General features: G+C 45.8%; 1 protein-coding gene across 3 annotated transcripts in view; it reads left to right on the top strand.

Moving 5' to 3' along the window:
- Positions 1-9,255: 9,255 nt before the first annotated feature.
- Positions 9,256-25,735, top strand: part of CDADC1 (cytidine and dCMP deaminase domain containing 1) — a 35,730-nt gene continuing 19,250 nt past the window's right edge. For all 3 annotated transcript variants that reach the window (XM_044287151.1, XM_044287152.1, XM_044287150.1), the window contains exons 1-2: positions 9,256-9,468; positions 19,143-19,246. In XM_044287151.1, coding sequence (XP_044143086.1) covers positions 9,408-9,468; positions 19,143-19,246 — 165 coding nt within the window. In that variant the 5' untranslated portion in view covers positions 9,256-9,407. The remainder of the gene's footprint in view (positions 9,469-19,142; positions 19,247-25,735) is intronic.

Below are 25,735 nucleotides of genomic sequence, written 5' to 3'. Positions count from 1 at the left end.
GGCGCATTTAGCCAAGGTGCCTGCTCAATGATTTGAACAGGCACCGGGTTCTGATCACCGCCCGCCGGGCGGCGGTGATCGGAACTATACATGATGTACCGGTACGTCATGTGTCCTTAACCCCTTATTTCCCGAGTCCTTAAGGACTAACTTTAAATCGGGATTCCGGCGCCGCGGGGGTTAATCTCAACGGGATGCCGGCTAAAATCATTCAGCCGGCATCCCGTAACAACGCGGGGGGGGGGGGGTCATTTGACTCCCCTGTATCGGAGATCGCAGAAAACCGCAGGTCAATTCAGACCTGCGGTTTTCTGCGTTTCCGGGCCATTCGGGTGTCCTGTGACCCGATGAACCGGAAAAAGACTGCGATCGTTGGCGTGATTACACACCACCAATCGCAGTGCGAAGATTTGGAGAGGCGGTGCTGGCCCTGGTGCTGAACACTGCTGTCCAGGGTGCTGATTGGTGCAGGGGAGAGAGGCGCGAGATTCAAACTTCCTGCGCTCCTCTCTCCCCTCCTCTTCCTGTTCTGCACGAGCACCCGGCAGCATCGTCCAGCACCAGCTCCTGAGTCCCCCTAATCGCCATCCATCACCCTCCTGCACCCATCGCCACCCAGGTAGGTTAGGGTCAGTGAGGGAGAGGCACCGTTAGGCAGGGAAAGAAGGGAAAAGTTAGCTAGGATTTTTTTTTTTTTTAAAAGCACTTTTATTCAAAACTTTCTTTGATCCATCTATCAGACCCCAGACCCCCCCCCTGCTACTTCCAGATTCCCACAGTGGGGTTTACTGAAATTGACTATTTTAGTTTTTTTTTCAGTAACCCACTGGTGAATCTGATGGTGGAGCAGACGAATCTGTACGCCCAACAGTTCGTCGCTCAAAACCCAGGCTCATTTTTGGCTAGACCCGGTGGCTGGACGCCGGTCAATGCAGCCGAGATGAGGACATTTTGGGGCCTCGTGCTGCATATGGGTCTAGTCCAAAAACCCAGTGTCAGGCAATACTGGAGTGGGGACGTCCTATACCAGACCCCACTGTACAGTATGGTCATGACACGTCCCCGGTTTGAGGCCATCCGGAAATGTCTGCATTATTCCGAAAATGCAGCATGTCCACCCCGAGGTGATCCTGCCTACGGCCGGTCATCGATCACTTTGGGGCCAAATTCATGGAGGCCTACGTACCTGGAAGGGAGGTCGCGGTTGATGAGTCTCTCGTTGCGTTCAAGGGGAGACTCAGTTTCCGCCAATATATTCCCACAAAGCGGGCGAGGTATGGCGTGAAGCTATACAAAATTTGTGAGAGTACCTCAGGGTACACTTACAAATTTTGTGTGTACGAGGGGCGAGATTCCCGTATTCAACCCCCAGAATGTCCCCCCACTCTGGGTGTTAGCGGGAAACTCGTGTGGGACCTTATGTACCCACTGCTGGATAACGGTTACCACTTGTATGTGGATAACTTTTATACCAGCATTCCCTTGTTCAGGTCCCTTGCCGCCAGATCCACGTTCGCTTGTGGGACCGTGCGGAAAAATCAACGCGGCATCCCTGCCTACCCCCTCCAGGTGCCTATCCCCAGGGGTGAGACGCGTGCACTTACCAGTGGAAACCTGTTGCTGGTCAGGTATAAGGACAAGAGGGATGTCCTTATGCTGTCCACAATCCACGGTAACAGCACCACCCCCTTCTCTGTGCGAGGTACCACGGCAACGGTCCGCAAGCCCGATTGTATCGTCGACTACAAACGGTATATGGGAGGAGTTGATCTCTCTAATCAAGTCCTCAAGCCATATAACGCCATGCGCAAGACTCGGGCATGGTACAAAAAAGTTGCGGTCTACTTGGTGCAGGTTGCCATGTACAACTCTTTTGTACTATCCCGAAGCGCTGGCAGCACAGGGACATTCCTCCAGTTCAGAGTGTGTCGCAGGAGGGGGATACGGAAGGACACCACTACTCAGTGCGACACGTGCCCCGATCATCCGGGCCTCTGCGTTATCGATTGCTTCAGGGAGTATCACACTTCCATGGAGTACTAAATTTTTATAATCCCAACAGTCCACTAGAGAACATAAAAAACTAAGACTCTCAGACTTTGGAGACACGGAAACAATTTTTTTTTCCCAAAAAAATATTAGTTTTAGTGCAGGCATCCTCAAACTGCGGCCCTCCAGATGTTGTAAAACTATAACTCCCAGCATGCCCAGACAACCTACAGCCATCAGCAGGGCATTGTGGGAATTGTAGTTTTACAACATCTGGAGGGCCGCATTTTTAGGATGCCTGCTTAGTGTCTCCAAAGTCTGAGAGCCATACATATTGGGCATCGTCGCGTGCGTAAAAGTCGTCGCTATAAAAATAACTTTTGTGCAAACGCCTCGGATGAACGGTGTTAAAAATATAAAATAAAAACGGTGCCAAAACACCCATTTTTGGGCAAAATTTCCATTTGAATCCTTTTTGCCGGTAATAAAGCAAGGGTTAACAGCCAAACAAAACTAAATATTTATTGCCCCGATTCTGTAGTTTGCAGAAACACCCCATATGTGGTCGTAAATGGCTATATAGCCGCACGGCAGGGCATAGAACGAAGGGAACTCCATACGGTTTCTGGAAGGCAGATTTTGATGGACAGTTTTTTTTTTTTACACCATGTCCCATTAGAAGCCCCCCCTGATGTAGCCTAGACTAGAAAATCCAAAAAAGTGACCCCATCTAAGAAACTACACCCCTCAAGGTATTCAAAAGTTACTTTACAAACTATGTTAACCCTTTAGGTGTTCCACAAAACTAAATAGCGAATGTAAAAAAAATTTTAGAATTACATTTTTTTTGTTACATTGCCTCAAAAAAGAGTAATATAGAGCAACCAAAAATTATATTTACCCCTAAGATAGTCCCAAAACAACAACCACCTTAGGCTGCTTTCACACTAGCGTTCGGGTTTCCGTTCGTGAGCTCCGTTTGAAGGAGCTCACGAGCGGACCCGAACGCAGCCGTCCAGCCCTGATGCAGTCTGAATGGAGGCGGATCCGCTCAGACTGCATCAGTCTGGCGGCGTTCAGCCTCCGCTCCGCTCGCCTCCGCACGGACAGGCGGACAGCTGAACGCTGCTTGCAGCGTTCGGGTGTCCGCCTGGCCGTGCGGAGGCGTGCGGATCCGTCCAGACTTACAATGTAAGTCAATGGGGACGGATCCGTTTGAAGATGCCACAATGTGGCTCAATCTTCAAGCGGATCCGTCCCCCATTGACTTTACATTGAAAGTCTGGACGGATCCGTCCGAGGCTATTTTCACACTTAGCTTTTTTTAGCTAATATAATGCAGACGGATCCGTTCTGAACGGAGCCTCCGTCTGCATTATTATGGGCGGATCCGTTCAGAACGGATCCGCCCGAACGCTAGTGTGAAAGTAGCCTTATCCCGTAGTTTCCTAGATGGGGTCACTTTTATGGAGTTTCTACTCTAGGGGGGCATCAGGGGGCTTGAAAGGGTACATGGTGTAAATAAACCAGTCCAGCAAAATCTGCCTTCCAAAAACCATAGGACGTTCCCCTCCTTCTATGTCCTGCCGTTTAGCCAAATAGTAGTTTACCACCACATATGGGGTGTTTCTGCAAACTACAGAATCAGGGCAACCCATTTTGAGTTTTGTTTGTCTGTTAACCCATTTTTTTCAGTAATAAAGTAAGGGTTAAAATGGAAAATTTTCCAAAAAATAGAAATTTCTAAATTGTTTCTCCATCTGCTATTAACTCTTGTGGAACACCTAAAGGGTTAACAAAGTTTGTAAACACAGTTTTGAATACCTTGAGGGGTGTACTTTCTTAGATGGAGTCACTTTTTTGAAATTTCTATTCTAGGGGTGCAACAGGGGGCTTCAAATGGGACATGGTATAAACAAAACCAGTCCTGCAAAATCTGCCTTCCAAAACCCATATGGTGTTCCCCTCCTTCTATGTGCTACCGTTCGGCCAAACAGTAGTTTACGACCACATATGGGGTGTTTTTGCAAACTAGAGAATCAGGGCAACCCATATTGAGTTTTGTTTGGCAGTTAACCCTTGTTTTACTCCTGGAAAAAATTTATTATATTGGAAAATTTTCCAAAAAATAGAAATTTCGAAATTGTTTCTCCATCTGCCATTAACTCTTGTGGAACACCTAAAGGGTTAACAAAGTTTGTAAACCCAGTTTTGAATACCTTGAGGGCTGTACTTTCTTATATGGAGTCACTTTTTTGAAATTTCTATTCTAGGGGTGCAACAGGGGGCTTCAAATAGGACATGGTATAAACAAAACCAGTCCTGCAAAATCTGCCTTCCAAAACCCACATGGTGTTCCCCTCCTGCCAAACAGTAGTTTATGACCACATATGGGGTGTTTCTGCAAATGCTAATTTTTTTAAATTTTGGGTAAAAATTGTATTTTTTTATGCAAAAAAATTAACTTTTTTGACCCAATTTTAGCAGTGTCATGAAGTACAATATGTGACGAAAAAACAATCTCAGAACGGCCTGGGTAAGTCAAAGCGTTTTAAAAGTTATGAGCACTTAAAGTGACACTGGTCAGACTTGCAAAAAATGGCCAAGTCCTTAAGGTGAAATAGGGCTGAGTCCTTAAGGGGTTAAGTACCAGGACAACATGCTGAACCAGTACGTAATTTTTTACTGTGCAAAGGTAGTAAGACGTAAAAGCAAACAAACAAAAATAAAAATATATGCTTCTGGTATCGCTGTAATCGTACTCACCCAGAGACAAAAGTTATCATGTTATTTATGTCGAAAAATAAATGTAAAAATGCAATGGAGGTATTGCAGTTTATTTTTCCATTCTACCTTCCCCAGAAAGAGTTAATAAATGTTAGGCCTCTTTCACACTACCGTATGGCTAGTTCAGTGTTTTGCGGTCCGTTTTTCACGGATCCGTTGTTCCTTTTTTTTTGTTTCCGTTCCGTTTTCCGTATGGCATATACAGTATACAGTAATTACATAGAAAATATTGGGCTGGGCATAACATTTTCAATAGATGGTTCCACAAAAACAGAACGGATACGGAAGACATATGGATGCGTTTCCGTATGTGTTCCGTTTTTTTTGTGAACCCATTGACTTGAATGGAGCCACGGAACGTGATTTGCGGGCAATAATAGGACATGTTCTATCTTTCAATGAAACGGAATGCATACGGAGTACATTCCGTTTTTTTTTGCGGAACCATTGAAATGAATGGTTCTGTATACGAACCATATACGGAACGCAAAAAACGGCCCGCAAAACGGGAAAAAAAACGGTAGTGTGAAAGAGGCCTTAATCAGTAAGTTATATGTACCCCAAAATGTCACCATTAAAAACTACAACTTGTCCTGCAAATAACAAGCCCTCATACTGCTACATCGACGGAAAAATAAAAAAAGTTATACCTCTTGGAATGAGGCGATGAAAAAAAAATAAAAAAATTAAATTAAAAAAAAATAATCGCTTCGACATTGTGGAATGTGTGTGTGTTTTTTAGAAGATTCCTGTGTGGAAAAAACTGAGTATTACAGTACCTGCGAAGTGTATGAGATGACACAAATCTCATGTATACATTGCGGATGTTTTCTGTGCAGAAATTGATCTGCCCCGCAGATTTAAAAATCCACAGTATGTCAATCATAGTGATATCTGCCGAAAAAACTAAAACCACACCAAAAACCTCTGGTTTGGTGCCGTTTGCAGAAACGCACAGATCTTCTGCAAGTTGACCTGCACCTGTGTCACTAAGGGGTTAATAGTATTATCCAGGCCTTATAACAGGCATCCTCAAACTGAGGCCCTCCAGCTGTTGCAAAACTACAACTCCCACCATGCCCTGCTGTAGGCTGATACCTGTAGGCTGTTCGGGCATGCTGGGAGTTGTAGTTTTGCAACAGCTGGAGGGCCGCAGTTTGAGGATGCCTGCTTTATAATTATGGCATGTCCATAGGAGATGCTATAAATGTCCGATAGATAAGGGTTCCTTCTCTGGGACTCGCCGCTCCTATCTCAAGAATGGAGCCCCGAGGTGAATGAAGAGCATGCCGCACAAGTGTACCTCATGTCAGGGCCCCATTCTTGAAACAGGTGCCAGTCCCAGAGAAGGAGCCTGCACTGATGGTACATTGATGACGATGTGCCATAAACGTGAGTGACAAACATCTATTATGCTCTATTCTCACAGGGACTTGAAGTTCAGGGTAAGGCCTAGTTCACACGAACGTTTTTTTTGCGGGTGTACGGGCCGTTTTTTTGTGTTCCGTATACGGTCCGTATACGGAACCATTCATTTCAATGGTTCCGCAAAAAAAACTGAATGTGTTCCGTATGCCTTCCGTTTCCGTTTTTCCGTTTTTCCGTTCCGTTGAAAGATAGAGCTTGTCCTATATTTGGCCGTAAATCACGGGTCGTGGCTCCATTCAAGTCAATGGATCCGCAAAAAAAACGGAACACATACGGAAATGCATCCGTATGTCTTCCGTTTCCGTTCCGTTTTTTCTGAACCATCTATTGAAAATGTTATGGCCAGCCCAATTTTTCCTATGTAATTACTGTAAACTGTACATGGCATACGGAAAAACGGAACGGAACAACGGAACGGAAACGGAAACACAACGGAACTCAAAAACGGAACAACGGATCCGTGAAAAACGGACCGCAAAAAACAATAAAAGCCATACGGTCGTGTGAACTAGGCCTAAGGCTACTTTCACACTAGCGTTCGGGTTTCCGTTCGTGAGCTCCGTTTGAAGGAGCTCACGAGCGGACCCGAACGCAGCCGTCCAGCCCTGATGCAGTCTGAATGGAGGCGGATCCGCTCAGACTGCATCAGTCTGGCGGCGTTCAGCCTCCGCTCCGCTCGCCTCCGCACGGACAGGCGGACAGCTGAACGCTGCTTGCAGCGTTCGGGTGTCCGCCTGGCCGTTCGGAGGCGTGCGGATCCGTGCGGATCCGTCCAGACTTTCAATGTAAGTCAATGGGGACGGATCCGTTTGAAGATGCCACAATGTGGCTCAATCTTCAAGCGGATCCGTCCCCCATTGACTTTACATTGAAAGTCTGAACGGATCCGCGCAGGCTACTTTCGCACTTGCGCACTTGCGAATTTTTTTAAAGTTATTAATGCAGACGGATCCGTACTGAACTGAGCCTCCGTCTGCATTAATATGAGCGGATCCGTTCAGAACGGATCCGCCCGAACGCTAGTGTGAAAGTAGCCTTAGCTATGTGGCTGGGGTGACCCCCTGGGAAGTCCGTGGCTGCCATATAGGCACTCGTCCCCAACACACAACAGGGTCAATTTCGTAGGAAGCCAATTCGTCTATTTTTGGAGCATGGGAAGAAATCAGAGGAAACCCACACAAACACGGGAAGAACTTAGAAACTCCATGCAGATGTGAAGTCAGGACGCCAGAGCTGCAAGGCCCCAGTGCTAACCACTGAGCCCCCATACCCCACCTGGTGCCTGAGATGACTGTTGTGGGCAATCCCCACCCTCCATACTGTCCTCGGTGTAAGGCCAATATACAGAAAATATTTTGGAAAAATTTATATTCTTAGAAAAACTCTAGCCTTGTGCCAGGAAAAAAATAATCTTTGCACCGTAAGTAAATAGTAATATTTATAATAGGTAAATAAATATACAGTAAATATGAGATTCCTTAGTGCTTGAAACTTTTTTATGCAATTCTACCAAAATCTTTTAAAATAGTCATTAAAAGGAATCTCCCTATTACAGCCTTGCCCCAAAAACTCGCCCTGTAACGAGCTACGCCCTAAGGCTAGGTCTACACAACGACATTTGTCGCGCGACAGATAGGGCGCAACAGTTGTCGCGCGACATTTTGTTGCACCAATGTCGCGCAACAATTTTTATAATGGCAGTCTATGGTGTCGCACTGCAACATGCGACATGTTGCGACTGCGACGCGACAGTCGCTGAAAAATCCATCTTGAATGGATTTTCTGCGACTGTCGCGTCGCAGCATGTCGCATGTTGCAGTGCGACACCATAGACTGCCATTATAAAAATTGTCACGCGACATTGGTGCAACAAAATGTCGCGCGACAAATGTCGTTGTGTAGACCTAGCCTAATACATCTCATCCTGTCAAAACTGAAATGTCCCTAGGATTTTTTTTTTTAAAGGGGCATTCCCATCTTAGAGAATGGGGGCATATCGCTAGTATATGCCCCCATTGTCTGATAGGTGCAGGTCCCGAGAACGGAGCGGGGAGCGCTGTGGCTGGAGGACCCCAGATTTCCCGGGGTCTGTCCACCACCAAGCGCTAATCCCTGCCTCTCCCATAGAAGTGAATAGGAGCGTGCCACGCATGTGCGGCCCCTGCTCCCATTAATTTCTATGGGGCAGACGGCAATAGCCGAGCCAGTGCTATTTTCGGCGGCCCCATAGAAATGAATGGAGGGCGGCTGCGCATGCGCAGTGTGCTCTCCTTCGCTTTCGGGGCTCCGTTCTCGATATGGACCCGCACCTATAACACAATGGGGGCATATCCTAACGATATGCCCCCATTGTCTGAGATTAGAAAACCCCTTTAAATGTCGTCAGCAAAGACCAAGGTTGTTTTCTGGTGTCCACGAGAGCGATCCATAAATGACATGAACAGATGGCTTTACCACCATATTTGAGAAGCCCCCGCTCCACTATACAAAGAGTCGAAAAAGCGAATGTGGGTTCAGAATTGATTTTGGCGCACAATGCACTAGGTGAAACAATGGCGCAGGCCCCAAATGGTCCATATTAAGGTAAAAAAAATGGTGTGTTTTTTTTACAATGGAACTCTATGGAGAACGGATGCCACTGTGTGGCATCAGTCTGAGGCATCCATTTAACGTATACGTTTTTTGTACACGTTAAACGGATGAGAAAAACGTGATGTGAACCCACCCTTTGTAACAAAAAAATTCCCCTTATTTTCCTCATACGGCACCCAGTAAAATGGCGCTAGTACAGCATCTACCACAATATTCAGCCCTGTCTCTTCACCAGGTTCTTCTTTCTGCAGCTTTCCTCCTATACAACCTCCACCTCCTAAAGAAACTAAGTAAATCACCATCCAAATCAGCATTTACACATATTATTAGTCACAGACGACAGAGGCAAAACTGTAAAGAGAGAAAACGACGCAGAGGTGTGGCGGCCATTTTGGCAGAGATTACAATTTCCATCACTAGTGAATTTGGTCTCCTAGTAGATGGTGGCTGTCACTGACCTCCGTGGTGCAGCTTTAGCTCCTACTGTTCGAGAAGACAAGTGACAGCTGTAAGGGTCAGCTACCTGTCAAGTGTATGGCGGCCGATGTGTAATCTGTTCGACTTGCTGTAATGCAGAAGTATAGCAGGGAGGAGGACACCCGGCTCACCCCATGTACAGGAGCCAGGAGCCCGCCTGCTGCTCCACCGGGACACAGACTGACAGCATGCAGGGTGAGTGTGTGACCAGTGTGCTAGGCTGGGGTGTCAGCCTGTAAAGGGCCCCTGTATGACATTAAACCCTTCATGTCAATGTATGTGTGGCCCTCTAGTGTGAAGACTCCAGGAAAGCTGGGTGACAACCAGTCTCCCACAGCTCTCTAGTGTCATGAACTGGGGCTCTGCTGCAGGATAAGGGATGGGTGACCACAGGTAATTGCGGGTCAGGGGATGCAGATCTCATTTGCACATAGGACGGGTGCACGTAGCACAGGTCATTTGCACATAGGACGGGTGCACGTAGCACAGGTCATTTGCACATAGGACGGGTGCATGTAGCATAGGACGGGTGCACGTAGCGCAGGTCATTTGCACATAGGATGGGTGCACGTAGCACAGGTCATTTGCACATAGCATGGGTGCATGTAGCGCAGGTCATTTGCACATAGGACGGGTGCACGTAGCACAAGTCATTTGTGGTTAGCACTGGTGCCTTGCACTACTTGGGTCCTAGGTTTCAATATGACCAAGGACAACATCAGTACAGTCTGTGTTTGAGTTTCAAGGGTGAACTGGGAACTTAAAGTGGCCCTGGAAAAAAACTAAAAGTGGCCCCATGCTGTAGATGGGTCAATACTGATAGAAGGTGGGGTCAGCAATATCATAGTGCAGTGAAAAAGACTGTCCCAGAAGCTGTCCCGCTGTGATGGCCATCAATAGCTGACACGTTCTGTCCTCCTCCAGTTGTAAGATATGGAGCAGGGGGCTTAGGAGGTGAGATGTGGTCCACAACACCAAGCCAGCCCTACCTTCACTAGGCCGCCTTAACTTACCCTACTAATGAGTCCTATATAGTACCCAAGGAAAGAAAGAAAAATGTTGTGTTTCAAGTCTCTTGTGCAGGCCACTGGCCTTTGTCCCTCCACCATTATACAGTGGTCTGTGGGCAATGAGGGTGAAGAGCAGGGCAGGGAGCTATGGGCTTCAACTGCATTACCTTCCTGAGGACAGTCATACACTAGAATCCAGGAGGACACCTGCGTACATAAGTACCCAATGTTAATTACCACAGAGAGCATTAGATTGTTATGTACCCCGCCAGTGGCAGTGTCCAGTTTGGGCGACCCGCTGGGCATCAGCACACAGGTATTTTTCCTGTAGGGTCTATGGCCAGTTCACCCCTTGGGGGATTTCCTCTCACACTCCGAAGACCTACTGATAGGGAAATCTATATTGTGAGCTCCACTAGGGGGCAGCGAGTGATGATAATGTCTGGTAAGTGCTGCCGAATATGTCAGCGCTATAGAAGGGATATCAATAAATGAAGATCTTCTGGTGCAGGCCTTTACCTGGTGGCTGCAGGAACACAGTCACAGAAGACCATGCACACGTCTGTATAATGTTGGTGTCACACAGTTTTTGTGTTTTTCACAGACATGTTACTTTAAAGTGTCTTATCACCACATAAAAAGTGTTTTTAGGGGAAGTTTTTGCATCTAGGTTGAGGATATTTTAGTTTTTCCTATATGTTTTTCTAAAGTTTTTTTTCACACAGGGGATTTCAGTATGTATTGTGCTTATAGGAGCTGTCCAGCCTTTTTAAAATTATGGTCTATCCTCCGGATAGGGCATCACTAGCTGAATGGCGGGCAGGGGTGGACAGGCCATAGACCTTACATGGAAATTTCCTGAGACCTCCTCATGGCCCCCAGTGGATGGTCTGATGATCTCAGTATTAACTAGTGCTAGTAGCATCAGGTACTTGTGCACTTGGCTAATTCAACTCCATCACCGTCCTCAGGATGGTGGTAATACAGTTAAATACTGCATCAAGGGCGACAGTATTTTGTTGTACCCTACGGTATTTCCCCCCTCCCCCTTATTTCGGTTGTCCCTGTCTACTTTTTTTCCCCAGAATTTGGACCTGTCTACAACATTAGGCCCCTTTTAGTTTTCTTTTTTCCAGAGACACTTTAAGTTCCCAGTCCACCTCTGCCCCTCAGCATTCAAGGCTGCATTCCCCAGTCAAAGCTCAGCAGGGAGGGTCTTCAGGAACTGGACAATTGGACGAGTCATAGATGCCCAAATGCCCTGTCTTAGCAGAAGATCATTAGGTGGAGGCCGATATCTTATAGCTATGATGTAGGTGGACAATGAAGCTTAGTAAATGATCTCCCTCCTGTTGTGTTGACTTCCAGGCTGGCTGGGCAACACATGCAACAAACAGACAAAGCTCACATAAAATCAGCCACGATATGGAGACATAGTATAACAAAAGCATAACAGGTAGTGTTGATCGAGTAGTAGAGAACCCGAGCACAATGGAAGTCAATGGGAGAACCCGAGCATTAAACCAGGCACCCCCTGCTCTGTAGAGGGGAGGGATTCTGGTTCACCTGAAAAGGTCAGAAATTTATGGAAACGCCACCGAAATGGTTCAGGAACAGCATGGGGAGGATGTCTGGATGCATCTCGGACTCTCAGGTCACTGCTGGGAACGATGTTGTCTGAGTAGTATGCTACTTTTACAGACTGACAATAATACGCACAAAACCGAAGATAAAATCGATTTTAGAGGTAAAATTGTTAGGAAACATTCTTTCCTGTATATTTACTTGTATATAAAGTGCAAGTGCTGCCAAAAATTACAAAGAAGAGGCACTCCGATACAACCTGTATATCACATAAAGGAGGGCCTCATTCACATTGTTGTACAATTGTTCAGGTAGTGGGATTCCTACACCCATAAAGCCTATGCACTAAGTGAAAGGGCTGCCAATAATTACAAGGAACCGGCACTCCAATACACCCTTTGTTACACATAAAGGAGGGCATCATACACACCCTTGAAAAATTATGATTGATGGCCTGCTGGTGACCCTCAAAAACATTTGGAGCAAGGGCCTGCTGATCTGACAATTTAAAACATTATAGGTGAGGGCCTGCTGCTGAGCTGACCATCTAAAACATTATAGGTGAGGGCCTGCTGCTCAGCTGACCATCTAAAACATTAGGGGTGAGGGTCTGCTGCTGAGCTGACTCTCTAAAACATTAGTGGTGAGGGCCTGCTGCTGATCTGACCATCTAAAACATTATGGGGCGAGGGCCTGCTGCTGATCTGACCATGGAAAACATTAGGGGCGAGGGCCTGCTGCTGAGCTGACCTTCTAAAACATTATTGGCGAGGGCCTGCTGCCGAGCTGACCATCTGCGCTGGGACACAGAAGTGGATGTTCTAGCTGATGGTGCTTGCAAAGGTCCAGGTGCAGGGTGGGAGGCATCCGGGCCTGTGTCCTGGACAGGGGATTGGCCAGCATGTAACACAGGGCAAGAGGAGGCAGTGGTGTGACCCGCAGACACTCATTGTGGATCCAGGCGTTCGGCCCACCTATTAGGGTGCTTTGAAGCCATGTGGCGGATCATGCTGGTGGGGGTGAGGTTGCTAGTGTTCACACCCCTGCTCATTTTGGTACAGCACAGGTTGCAAATGACAATTCTTTTATCGTCCGCACTTTCCTCAAAAAAGCGCCAGACTGCGGAACACCTACCCCTTGGCAAGGGAGATTGCCGCAAGGGGGTGCTCCGGGGAACAGTTGCAGGCCTGTTTGGTGTGGCCCGCCTTCTCCCTTTTGCCACCCCACGCCTCTTCCAGCCTGTTGCGGTGCTGCGGATCCCTCCCCCTCTGTACTGCTGTCCTTGCTCGGCTTGCCACCTTCCCAGGCTGGGTCAGTAATTTCATCGTCCACCACCTCCTCTTCCACTTCCTCACTCTGGTCATCATCCTGACTTGTTGCCCTAACAACAATCTCGCTTATTGAAAACTGTGTCTCATCCTCATCATCAACCTCTTGAGACAGTAATTGCCGTTGACTTTTTGGCAACTGTGTCTCATCATTATCATCCACCTTGTGAAACACTAATTACCGTTCCCCAATGTCATCTTCTTGTAACTGTGGATGCTGAAGAGTGTGGGCATCAGTGCACATGATCTCCTCATGTCCCTCTTCAATCGGGCTTGGAGAGAGGCCCAAATCAAGTAATGGCGATGAAAAGAGCTCCTCGGAATATCCAATCACTTGTTTGGCAAGACTCCATAGTGGGGGGAAGGAGGATCATGGTGAGGATTCTGTTGACCATACTCTTGGCTACTGAGACTGGATTTTGTGGAAGACAGGGTGGTGCCTAATCGACTGGAAGCATTATCTGCTGCAATCCAAACGACCACCTGGTTGCACTGCTCTGACTTCGAGAGTAGTGTCCTGCAAACTGGGACATGAAGCTAGGTATCGTGGATAAGTGTGTTTTTTGTGCTCTGGCAGCAGGCACAGTTTCACCGCACCCAGGGCAACGGCCTTTGTGTGCACCATCAGCAGCACGGCCACTTCCCCGTTCCTTACTGCTCGCCTTCTGCATATTAAAGGGTATATATGCTTGCAAGTATGTCACATGTACAGTAGCGCAGGTTTTGTAAGTGTATGCGCAAAATAGGGCTGCAACGATTAATCAAAGTTATTGATAATATTCTCCATGTCAGCCGTCAGCCCTCATGTCAGCCAGCCATCAGCCCCCCATGTCAGCCAGCCATCAGCCCCCCATGTCAGCCATCAGCCCCCCATGTCAGCCATCAGCCAAAAAAAAAACACCTACCTCTCCTGCTCCTGGACGCCACCGCTGCTCACTATCGCGATCCTCTTCATCCTACTGTCGGCTGTGTATCGCGGCGCACAGTGTGAGATCACAGTGCGCCCTCACACTGTGCGCAGCCCTGCACAGCTGACAGCCGAGCCGAGGATCAGGAAGCGGTGAGTACAGATCCTTCACCGCCTACTTGTCCTCCTGTACTAATGATGCGCTTCCATGGGGACCGCTGCTTTATAGCACCCGATGACTCGTTCCAGCCAGACAATCAATGTAATGCCAGTAACCAACATGGCTATGGCATTACAGTGAGTGGCAGCACTTACCTGCATGTTTATTGGCTGCGTAGCAGGCAACAAACGTGCAAGGAGGAGGCTCAAGCATCGCGCTCGAGCACACGCGGTATTCGGCCGCACACCACGATGTGCCGAGCATCGCGATGCTTAAGCCCGACTGGTGTTCGGCCGAACATGCTCGATCAACACTAATAACAGGAAATCAAAATGCACCATCACAACCTCTCCCTACTTATTAATAAGTGAGCTTGCCATGTGACTCTCACAGGTAACTGACCACCTCACTTGCAGTCCCCAGTAACCTTCATCAGTCCATGAGTAACAGTTTATTATCCATACAAACAGTCCATAGCTCAGAATGTTGAAGGGAAGAACAATGCCTGGAAACATTATGACAACTTCAAAAAATCTTAACATGTCTTTCAAACAACTCACAGCAGTTTTTCTAGACCAAGGACCTGTTGGTTTTTTTATTCCACACTGGAGTCATTTTAATTTTTTACTGTCCCTGGGCAGCTTGATGTCGGATGACAGCAGCCACAAAATGGCATTGTAATTCCACCATGTCGTTCCTAAGAAGAATATCAGAGGGGAGACCTCTCATGACGAAACTTACAGTGGCCTTCTGTATATATTTATAAGTACCCCCAGTCAGCTCAACGGGAATCCCCGGACCTGGATGAATTGCCTCCAGTCCAACCACATGGGGTCAGCAATAGTCAGGAATTTCCCTGTGTCTCTGAAGTCAATTACCTTGTGTCCCTCAATGAAGACATCCTGCAGATGGCATTGTCTTTGCTCTGGATAACCCTGTGTAAAGCGCTGTGTGCTATTCACCCCAGGAGGAATTTCCATCGTACAGGGTTCAGTGGTCCACTCTGGTGGCTGTGGTTGTAGCTTTTCCTCACGCAAGCTGAAGTGCACAAGATATAAAGGGCGAGGGGGAAGTTGGCGAAGCCCCCTGTGGTTTCTGGTTGGGCAACTGGACTAGTCACACCTGTGGCACTTTCATGTGTTCGGAATGGTGAAATCCCAGGATTGTTTAGCGAGACTTTCATTGACCTTTAGATGGGTTAAGGGGCTAAGTGGACTTGAAGTGGTCTGACAGTGTGCACACGATGTACAGGATGAGGGCTAAGAGGTAGATGATCCCTCTGATCTTTTGTTGGGCAGCTGAACTGTATGTGGCCAGACTGACCAAGCATTTCCTTTTCGAGACTGCTCGATCATGGGCGGAATTGTGGGGCCCCAGAACTGTTTGACACAGTTGCCACTGACCTTCGGATGGGTTGGATGGTTGTAAAGCTTATATCACACAATGCGATCATCTAGGCGATTGTCGGGAAGGAAGCATTCCTTTCTGGCAATCGCCTGCTCGTTAGTGGAGGAGACCTCCCCTATTACATGCAGCAATCTTCTCCTCATTATGGGGACGAGCCTTCACCAATGCCCTCGTTTGTCCCTATATGAATCACTGTTTGCTGGCAGCAGATTGTGATTACACAGCACTATCTCCTGTTGGCAAACGATCATTTTTTAACCTACTAAAAGATTTCAGTTATCCAATAAATGAGTGTTACACTGCCAGATCATAGTTCATATGAATGCTTGTTAGCAATGATCTGCACAACTATCTGCCAGTGTATTATGGAGGAGGCAGGCTGAGTTTTATACTCCAGTAGACTTTTCCACTGGGGCTTGATGATGAGTTGCCTGTATAGCAAGGTATTTAAGTTTGCGTCTGGATTTGGACCAGATTCCAGTTTCAATTGTATGTGGATGAGAGGTAAGAGGCGAGTGCGGGTGACTAAAGGCCAGAACCAAGCCTGAAACGACTTGGCGACCGCCACAACCAAGATAGGAAGGAACCTGCAAGGGAAAATGGACCTCTGTCCTTTGTAGCCTTTGGGTGAAGAGTGGTATAAGAGACCGTTTTCTTGCTACCATAGTATCTGACAAGTATCATGCTTCTGCCAAGAAGTGTAATCGTCAAATATTGAACCTTGTAATCAACTGTGGTGTTATAGGCAATAAGTCTGTGAGAGAGACTGTAACCTCTATATACTAGCTCTCTTAATCCTAAGTAAGCACCTTTCAGTCTGCCCGTCACTGTGCCATCCTCATGTGGGTAAAGTCTTACTCCCTTAAATGGGGGGAAAGGAACTCACCTTGGGAGAACTTGTAAACACCATTTATATGGGCACTGTATGACTTTTCATATGGTGACTGTGGCAGTATTTATATGCACACTGCATTTCACTATATGGGCATTGTCTTCCATTTACATGGGTATTATCATGTATACTATGGGTACTATAAAAGACTATGTTTGGACCCTTTTGGGTCACTTTTAAGTTCCCAGTCCACCCATGTTGGTGGGGGTCCGGCATCCCACACCCTTGGTGTTCAGCTATTCAGTGGAGCTCCATTGCCAGAAGTCAGCACCAGAGCTACAGAGCACTGTCAGCATTGTAGTGGAGGGAGCTCACCACTAGAGCGCTGCCCATTGAAGTCAGTGGAAGCAGCACTGCAGTGATGAGTGCTGTCCAGTTGTCCATCGGAAAACCATGCATATAAAAGAAATAAAATACACTATATAATCAAAATGTTAAAATCCAGGTTGCAGAAAAAAAAGGCGCCATGACCCATTTTTACATTTCTGTTCAGATTGTGCTTGGAGACCATGGTGGGTGCCACGTGCAGATTAGCCCCACTGACTGCTTACATGGGGATTATTGCAGTGAATTGCTCTCTGTGCATTACAGTAGGTGAAACCTGTGGTACAGTAGAAATCTCATGTCAATTTCCGCACATGGATGAGATTTGTTTAAACCGCGTCGACTTTGCTGCTGCTACAAAATACTGATTTTCTGCCCAGAATTCTGCAGTAGAAAATCCAGTGTATATGCCCCATGTGGGCAGTTTTTTTTTTTTTTTGGGAGGGGGAGTGTTTTTGGTGTTATTTTACAATGCTTTTGTTCCCTTTTAACCACTATTTTTTTAAGCATTTTTGTATGCGGTCAGATGTTACTTTAAAGTGTATAATGCATTTTTGCATTCTGTTTTCCCATTTCTACTGTACTTAGCATTACATTTTTACTATTGCTTTTTTGAGTGTTTTTTTTTTTAACCATACGCTTCTCTATAGCACTTGCAAAATGGCAGAAAAAAAAAGTAAAAATAAGACAATTTTGTAGACTTTTTACAAAAGTCTTGGTTGACAAATTTGGTTTAAATCGGCTTGACTGGCTACTGTGACCACTTTTTTTTTTTAAAACTGGAGTGAGTGGTGTAAAAAGGCAAAATTTTGCAACATTTTTGAGCAAATAAACCTAGAGAGTCTTAAAACCCTATTCTGTAACTTTTTGAATTCTGGAGTGCGATGCTCATGCTGCGGTTTGCTCATCAGTATGAGAACGGAACGGAATGCATTTTGGAGCACTCCGTTCTGTTAAGTTTTGTCCCCATTGACAATGAATGGGGACAAAACAAAAGCGTTTTTTTGCGGTATTGAGACCCTATGACAGATCTCAATACCCGAAAATAGAAATGCTAGTGTGAAAGTAGTCTTACAGTATTCTGAGAGCCATAACTTTTATATTGCCATTGATGGAGCTGTAGTTTTTATTGGCACAATTTTAGGGTACATCTAATTATTAGATAATTTTTTTGTAGGCAAGTTGACCAAAAACAGCAATTCTGGTGTATGTGTGTGTGTGTGTGTGTGTGTGTGTGTGTATATATATATATATATATATATATATATATATATATATATAAAAAATAGTTTTTATTTTTTAGTAATGCATAATTAATCTTTGTTTTACAGTTGAATGTACCGTAAATTGTAAGCCCTCATGGGCAGGGCCCTCTCTCCTTCTGTACCAGTTTGTAACTTGTCTTGTTCATGATTAGTGCAATTGTCTGTATGATGTATATATACCCCTTATCATATGTACAGCGCTATGGAATGAATTGTGTTTTAATAATAATATTAATTATTATAAAAATAATGTTATAATAAAAAAATAAATAATATCATGATTGATGATTGGCTGCTATAGCTTCATTTCTCAGTCACAGGAATTTCCTAGATCCTTATGTCTACTCGGTCTGGTTTTGTTTTTTGTCAAATTCCACATTAGGTACATAAGTGTATTTTTCTTGCTTTTACTTTCCTGTTAGCCCTTATCTTCAGCAGAGATACAATCTCTTGATTCTGCATGAAAACCATCAAAAGGCAGGTCAGCAGCTCTGGACTAATCATATCATTTTTTTTTCACTATATTTAAAGGGTATGGACACCTTCGGGGAATTATTTTTTATTATTGCATTTTACTCATTTTTAGCTAAAAATCTTTTTTTCAGTTGGTCTTTATTAAACTTGGTTAGCCGTTTCTGAGATACAAGGGTTAAAAATCAGCGAGCAGAGATAAGAGCTACACATGAGCCATCAGATGATGGGATTCACAGAAAACAGACTGTGACAGCTTACAGTCATTTTTAACCCTTGTATCTCAGAAACAGCTGATTATTTTTAATAAAGGCCAATTGAAAAAAAGATTTTTTTAGCCCAAATGAGTAAAATACAATAATTAAAAAGAAATGCCCCAAATGTGTCCATAACCTACTGTTCTGAATTAGTTGTGGGGCTCAGTGGTTCAGGCCATCTTGTGGCGAGACATAAAATGTGCATTTGATAATAATAGATGTTTAAAATCTATATTTTAATATTTTGTCACTAATGTTTTTTAGGTCAAGTCCCAAGGCTTTCTAAAGTTAATTTATTCACACTTCTAAGCCTGTGGATGGAGGTTTTTCCGTCTCCTAAAGATGCTCAGGACAAAGAGAAACCCCAGGTAATGACTGTATGTTTTTCCAGCTAAAAAGTCTTCCAAAGGTAATGTCATCACAAAATGACCTACTGCTTAAAGGGATTCTGTCACCAGATTTTACCCCTATAACCTAAAGATATCCTCATGTCCGGACTAAGAAGAAGAATCCTAAACTGGCCTTATTAAAAGTCACTGAGGCTCTATTTGTCCAAAAAACAGGTTTTTATAACCTGCCAATCACTTACTTAAGGTGCCCAAGGGGAGGTCCGTTAATACAGGGTGCCCGTCCGCACCCCTCGCCGTCCGGTGCCCAGCGCCGCCTTCCGTCTTCATCGCCGCCTTCTACAGCTCAGCGCCGCCCCTGCAATCCTCCCGTCCCTTTGCCAGATCCCGCGCCTGCGCACTAGGCTCGGCCAATCTGCAGGTCATATTAGGGTTGAGCGAAGTGCGCATCACGCCGGCACATGCGCACTTCGCTTAATGAAGCCGCTGCCAGGAGTCCGCACGGGCGCATCAAGCCGAGCCTAGTGCGCAGGCGCGGGATCTGGCAAAGGGACGGGAGGATTGCAGGGGCGGTGCTGAGCTGTAGAAGGCGGCGATGAAGACGGAAGGCGGCGCTGGGCACCGGACGCCGAGGGGTGCGGACGGGCACCCTGTATTAACGGACCTCCCCTTGGGCACCTTAAGTAAGTGATTGGCAGGTTATAAAAACCTGTTTTTTGGACAAATAGAGCCTCAGTGACTTTTAATAAGGCCAGTTTAGGATTCTTCTTCTTAGTCCGGACATGAGGATATCTTTAGGTTATAGGGGTAAAATCTGGTGACAGAATCCCTTTAAATCAAGTTTTTATGTTAAACATATTAATAACACATTTTTGTGATTTTATATTTAATTTTCTATGTCACTATCTATGTTTAATAAAAATCTTTCAATCCTACAATTTTCACACTGGCTGCTAAGCCTAAGGGTCCATTCACACGTCCTCAAATGGGTCTGCATCTGTTCCGCAATTTTGCGGAACGGGTGCGGACCTATTGATTCTCTATGGGGACAGAATGGATATGGATAGCACACAGTGTGCTGTCCGAATCCGCATTTGCGGAGCGCGTCCCGATCTTTGGGTCCGCAGCTTCGCAAAAGATAGAACATGTCCTATTCTTGTCCGCAGCTGCAAACTACAATTAGAAAAAGACTGAACAAATATGGCTTTTTTGGAAGGGCTGCCAGGAGAAAGCCTCTTCTTTCTAAAAAGCACATGGTAGCACTGCTTAAAGAGGACCTTTCACCGCTCCGGACATTATCATATAACTAGCTGGCTATGTAGGGCATACTGAAGGTGTCTTATATCGCTTACCATTTTTCCTATGCACCGCTCCGTTCACCTGTTGTGCCCCCTGTTTTGGTTTCCCGCCTGGTATGTAAATTCATACTATCGGTACAGGAAGGAGGAGACGGCCCTGTTTCTCACCTTCTTCCTGGCTTTGACACTCTCTGCTGCGATTGGACAGCTCATAGCCAGGGAGTAGGAGATGACCATTGAGAAACACTGCTGTCTCCTCCTTCCTGTACAGATGGTATGTATTTACATACCAGGCAGGAAACCACAGCGGGCAGGGGGCACAGCGGGTGAATAGAGCCATGCATAGAGAAACGAGTAAGCGCTGTAACATGACTTCACTATGGCTACTTTCACACTCTCGTTTAGGGCGGATCCGTCGTGGATCTGCCAAAAACAGATCTGTTACAACAATACAACCACATGCATCCGTCATGAACGGATCCGTTTGTATTATCTGTAACATAGCCAAAACGGATCCATTTTCTATTCAATCAGACGAAAGTGGAATGGAGACGGAACGGAGGCAAACTGATGCATTCTGAGTGGATCCTTTTCCATTCAGAATGCATTAGGGCAAAACTGATCCGTTTTGGACCGCTTGTGAGAGCCCTGAACGGATCTCACAAACGGAAAGCCAAAACGCCAGTGTGAAAGTAGACTATGCCCTACACAACCTGCTAGTTATATGAAAATGCCCGGACCTGTAAAAGGTCCTCTTTAAATGGTTTGTCTCACTTCAGCAAATAGCATTAATCATGTAGAGAAAGTTAATATGAGGCACTTACTAATGTACTGTGATTGCCCATATTGCTTCCTTTGCTGGCTTGATTTATTTTTCCATCACATTATACACTGCTCATATGCAGGGGTTATGGCCGCCGCCATTGCAGCACAGATACGAGGGGGCTAGGAGCTGCTGTGCATGCATGCCTAGGCACACTCCTGCAGTCCAGCCACCGCTGCTGGATTGCAGGGTGGCTATAACCCCCGGATACACGCAGTGTATATTGCAATTGAGAAATGAGTCCAGCCAGCCAAGGAGGTAATATGGACAATCCCAATACATTAGTAAGTAGGGCTGCAGCTATAGACTATTTTTGTAATCAAATATTCTATTGATTAATCCAACATTTAATCAAATACTATAATACTAAAAAACTAATAAATTATTATCTTTTTTTAATAAAAACTCTTCATCCCCCCCAGTGCCACCAGCTTCCCCCCAGTGCCACCAGCTTCCCCCCAGTGCCACCAGCTTCCCCCCAGTGCCACCAGCTTCCCCCAGTGCCGTCAGCTTGCCCCCCAGTGACATCAGGTTCCCCCCAGTGCCACCAGCTTCCCCCCAGTGCCACCAGCTTCCCCCAGTGCCGTCAGCTTGCCCCCCAGTGACATCAGGTTCCCCCCAGTGCCGCAATCTCCTGCTTCTAGCCATGTCCCCAGCACCAGTGAAATAAAATACTTACCTCTCCTGTCAGGAGGGCAGTGCAGAGTAGTGCCCCTACGTCACACAGCGTCAGGTCATAGTGCGCGCTTACGTGCACTATGTCATGACGATGTGTCAGGAGGACAGTGCAGCGCTGTGCAGGCCGGCGGGAGACCATGGAGTGGTGAGTAATAGCAAACGCCTAACTCGCGCTCCGTGGTCAGATGACACAAACGAATCCTCGAATCGAATAATCGTAACTTTCAGCCCTATTAGTAAGTGCCTTGTATTGACTTTGTGTACATGATAAATACCATTTAAAGGGGTTCTGTACTTTCATTTAACTGATGATCTATCCTCTGGATAGATCATCAGCTTCTGATCGGCGGGTGTCCGACACCCGGGACCCCCGCCGAGCAGTTGTTTGAGAAGGCAGCCGCGCTCTAGCAGCGCCACGGCCTTCTCACTGTTTACCGCCGGGCCGCCAGCCCACTGACGCCACGACTAGTATGAACTAGCGTGGGCGCGGCTAAGCTCTGTTCACTTGAATGGAGCTTAGCTGCGCCCACGCTAGTTGATACTATTCGTGACGTCAGTGGGCCGGCGGTAAACAGTGAGAAGGCCGCGGCGCTGCTGGAGCGCGGCTGCCTTTTCAAACAGCTGATTGGCGGGGGTCCCAGGTGTCGGACCCTCGCCGATCAGAAGCTGATGATCTATCCAGAGGATAGATCATCAGTTAAATGAAAGTGCAGAACCCCTTTAAGTCTGCAAAGATACATCTAAGCAAACCACAAGACTTCTGGAGCAATGTTCTTTGGACAGACAAGACCAAAGCGGAGATGTTTGGCCATAATGCTCAGCGCCACTTTTGGCAGAAACCAAACGCAGCATATCCACACACACATCTTTTACCAACTAGCAAGCACCATGGTGGAGGCGTGATGATTTGGCTTGTTTTGCAGACACAGGACCTGGAAGCCTTGCAGTCATTGAGTCGACAATTAAATCCTCTGTATACTAAAGTATTTTAGGGTTCAGGAGCAGACTCGGAACTTAAAGTGGCACCTGAAAAAAGTGACCCTGTGTTGTAGGCGAGTCCAAATGGACAGAAGGCAGGGCAATACATGTAGGCAGGTACAACATAAGTGGGCAGGGCCAACAATACCGTAGTGCAGCACAAAATACCACCCCAACAGAACCAAATACCACGGTGCAGGACAAAATACCACCCAGCAAAACCAAACACCACAGTGCAGCGTAAAATACTGCCCTATCCCCATACCGAGGAAGGCGATACAGTTGACTTCAGGAGGACACCTGTGACCGTTGGTCATGTGCATAATTATCTGATGCTCCTACATTAAATAATGCAGAGAGTATCATATCGTTATGTACCTGTCACGGCTGTGTCATGGTCTATATAAGAAAGACGGAGAAGGCAAGAAAGGGGGAGGGGTGGTCCTGTATGTGAAAGATAGTCTAAGAAAATCTAATTTAATACAAGTTAGCAAGACCAATTTAGAGTCAGTTTGGGTTACCTTGCAGCTTGATAATCATAAGGTAACATGTGTAGGTGTGATATACAGTCAGGTCCATAAATATTGGGACATCGACACAATTCTAACATTTTTGACTCTATACACCACCAAAATGGATTTGAAATGAAACGAACAAGATGTCCTTTAACTGCAGACTGTCGGCTTTAATTTGAGGGTATTTACATCCAAATCAGGTGAACGGTGTAGGAATTACCACAGTTTGCATATGTGCCTCCCACTTGTTTAGGGACCAAAAGTAATGGGACAATTGGCTTCTCAGCTGTTCCATGGCCAGGTGTGTATTATTCCCTCATTATCCCTATTACAATGAGCAGATAAAAGGTCCAGCGTTCATTTCAAGTCTGCTATTTGCATTTGGAATCTGTTGCTGTCAACTCTCAAGATGAAATCCAAAGAGCTGTCACTATCAGTGAAGCAAGCCATCATAGAGATAGCAAAAACATTAGGCGTGACCAAAACAACTGTTCGGAACATTCTTAAAAAGAAGGAATGCACCGGTGAGCTCAGCAACACCAAAAGACCCAGAAGACCACAGAAAACAACTGTGGTGGATGACCGAAGAATTCTTTCCCTGGTGAAGAAAACACCTTTCACAACAGTTGGCCAGATCAAGAACACTCTCCAGGAGGTAGGTGTATGTGTGTCAAAGTCAACAATCAAGAGAAGACTTCACCAGAGTGAATACAGAGGGTTCACCACAAGATGTAAACCATTGGTGAGCCTCAAAAACAGGAAGGCCAGATTAGAGTTTGCCAAACAACATCTAAAAAGTTCTGGAACAACATCCTCTGGACAGATGAGACCAAGATCAACTTGTACCAAAGTTATGGGAAGAGAGTATGGAGAAGGAAAGGAACTGCTCATGATCCTAAGCATACCACCTCATCAGTGAAGCATGGTTGTGGTAGTGTCATAGCGTGGGCATGTATGGCTGCCAATGGAACTAGTTCTCTTGTATTTATTGAAGATGTGACTGCTGACAAAAGCAGCAGGATGAATTCTGAAGTGTATCGGGCCATATTATCTGCTCATATTCAGCTAAAATGCTTCAGAACTCATTGGATGACGCTTCACAGTGCAGATGGACAATGACCCAAAGCATACTGCAAAAGCAACCAAAGAGTTTTTTACAGAAAAAAGAAGTGGAATGTTATGCAATGGCCAAGTCAATCACCTGACGTGAATCCGATTGAGCATGCATTTCACTTGCTGAAGACAAAACTGAAGGGGAAATGTCCCAAGAACAAGCAGGAACTGAAGACAGTTGCAGTAGAGACCTGGCAGAGCATCACCAGGGATGAAACCCAGCGTCTGGTGATGTCTATGCGTTCCAGACTTCAGGTTGTAATTGACTGCAAAGATTTTGCAACCAAGTATTAAAAAGTGAAAGTTTGATTTATGATTATTATTCTGTCCCATTACTTTTGGTCCCTTAACAAGTGGGAGGGCACATATGCAAACTGTTGTAATTCCTACACCATTCACCTGACTTGGATGTAAATACCCTCAAATAAAAGCATGTCTAGTTCGTTCCATTTCATATCCATTGTGGTGGTGTATAGAGCTAAAAATGTTAGAATTGTGTCGATGTCCCAATATTTATGGACCTGACTGTATAGACCACCTAGCCAAGTCAAAGAATTAGATGATCTACTAGTTGAGGAAATAGCTAAAATGACATTGAAAGGGGAAGTTATCATTATGGGAGACTTTAATCTTCCTGATGTAAAATGGAAAACCAAAATAGCTAGTTCTGCCAGGAGTACAGATATTCTAAATTTCCTACTGGGATTATCTCTACAGCAAGTAGTTGAGGAGCCAGCCTGGAAGGAGGCCATTTCAGATTTAGTATTCACAAATTGGAATTTGGTATCTGATATTACGCTAGGAAAAAGCTTGGGATCTAGTAATCACCAGTCAGTGTGGTTTACTATAAGTACAGTGACTAAGTCACACTACACAAAAACAAAAGTTTTAGATTTTAGAAAAACTGACTTTTCTAAAATTAGATTAGGGTACTTTCACACTTGCGTTTTTCTTTTCCGGCATAGAGTTCCGTCACAGGGGCTCTGTACCGGAAAATAACTGATCAGGCATATCCCCTGAATGGAGAGTAATCCGTTCAGTTTGCATCAGGATGTCTTCAGTTCAGTCGTTTTGACTGATCAGGCAAAAGAGAAAACCGTAGCAT

This window comes from Bufo gargarizans, chromosome 3 (genome assembly GCF_014858855.1).
Source record: "Bufo gargarizans isolate SCDJY-AF-19 chromosome 3, ASM1485885v1, whole genome shotgun sequence".
In the NCBI taxonomy this organism is placed as follows: domain Eukaryota; kingdom Metazoa; phylum Chordata; class Amphibia; order Anura; family Bufonidae; genus Bufo; species Bufo gargarizans.
The sequence above is the reverse complement of the archived record's forward strand: the minus strand, read 5'-3'. Positions and strand labels throughout refer to the sequence as shown.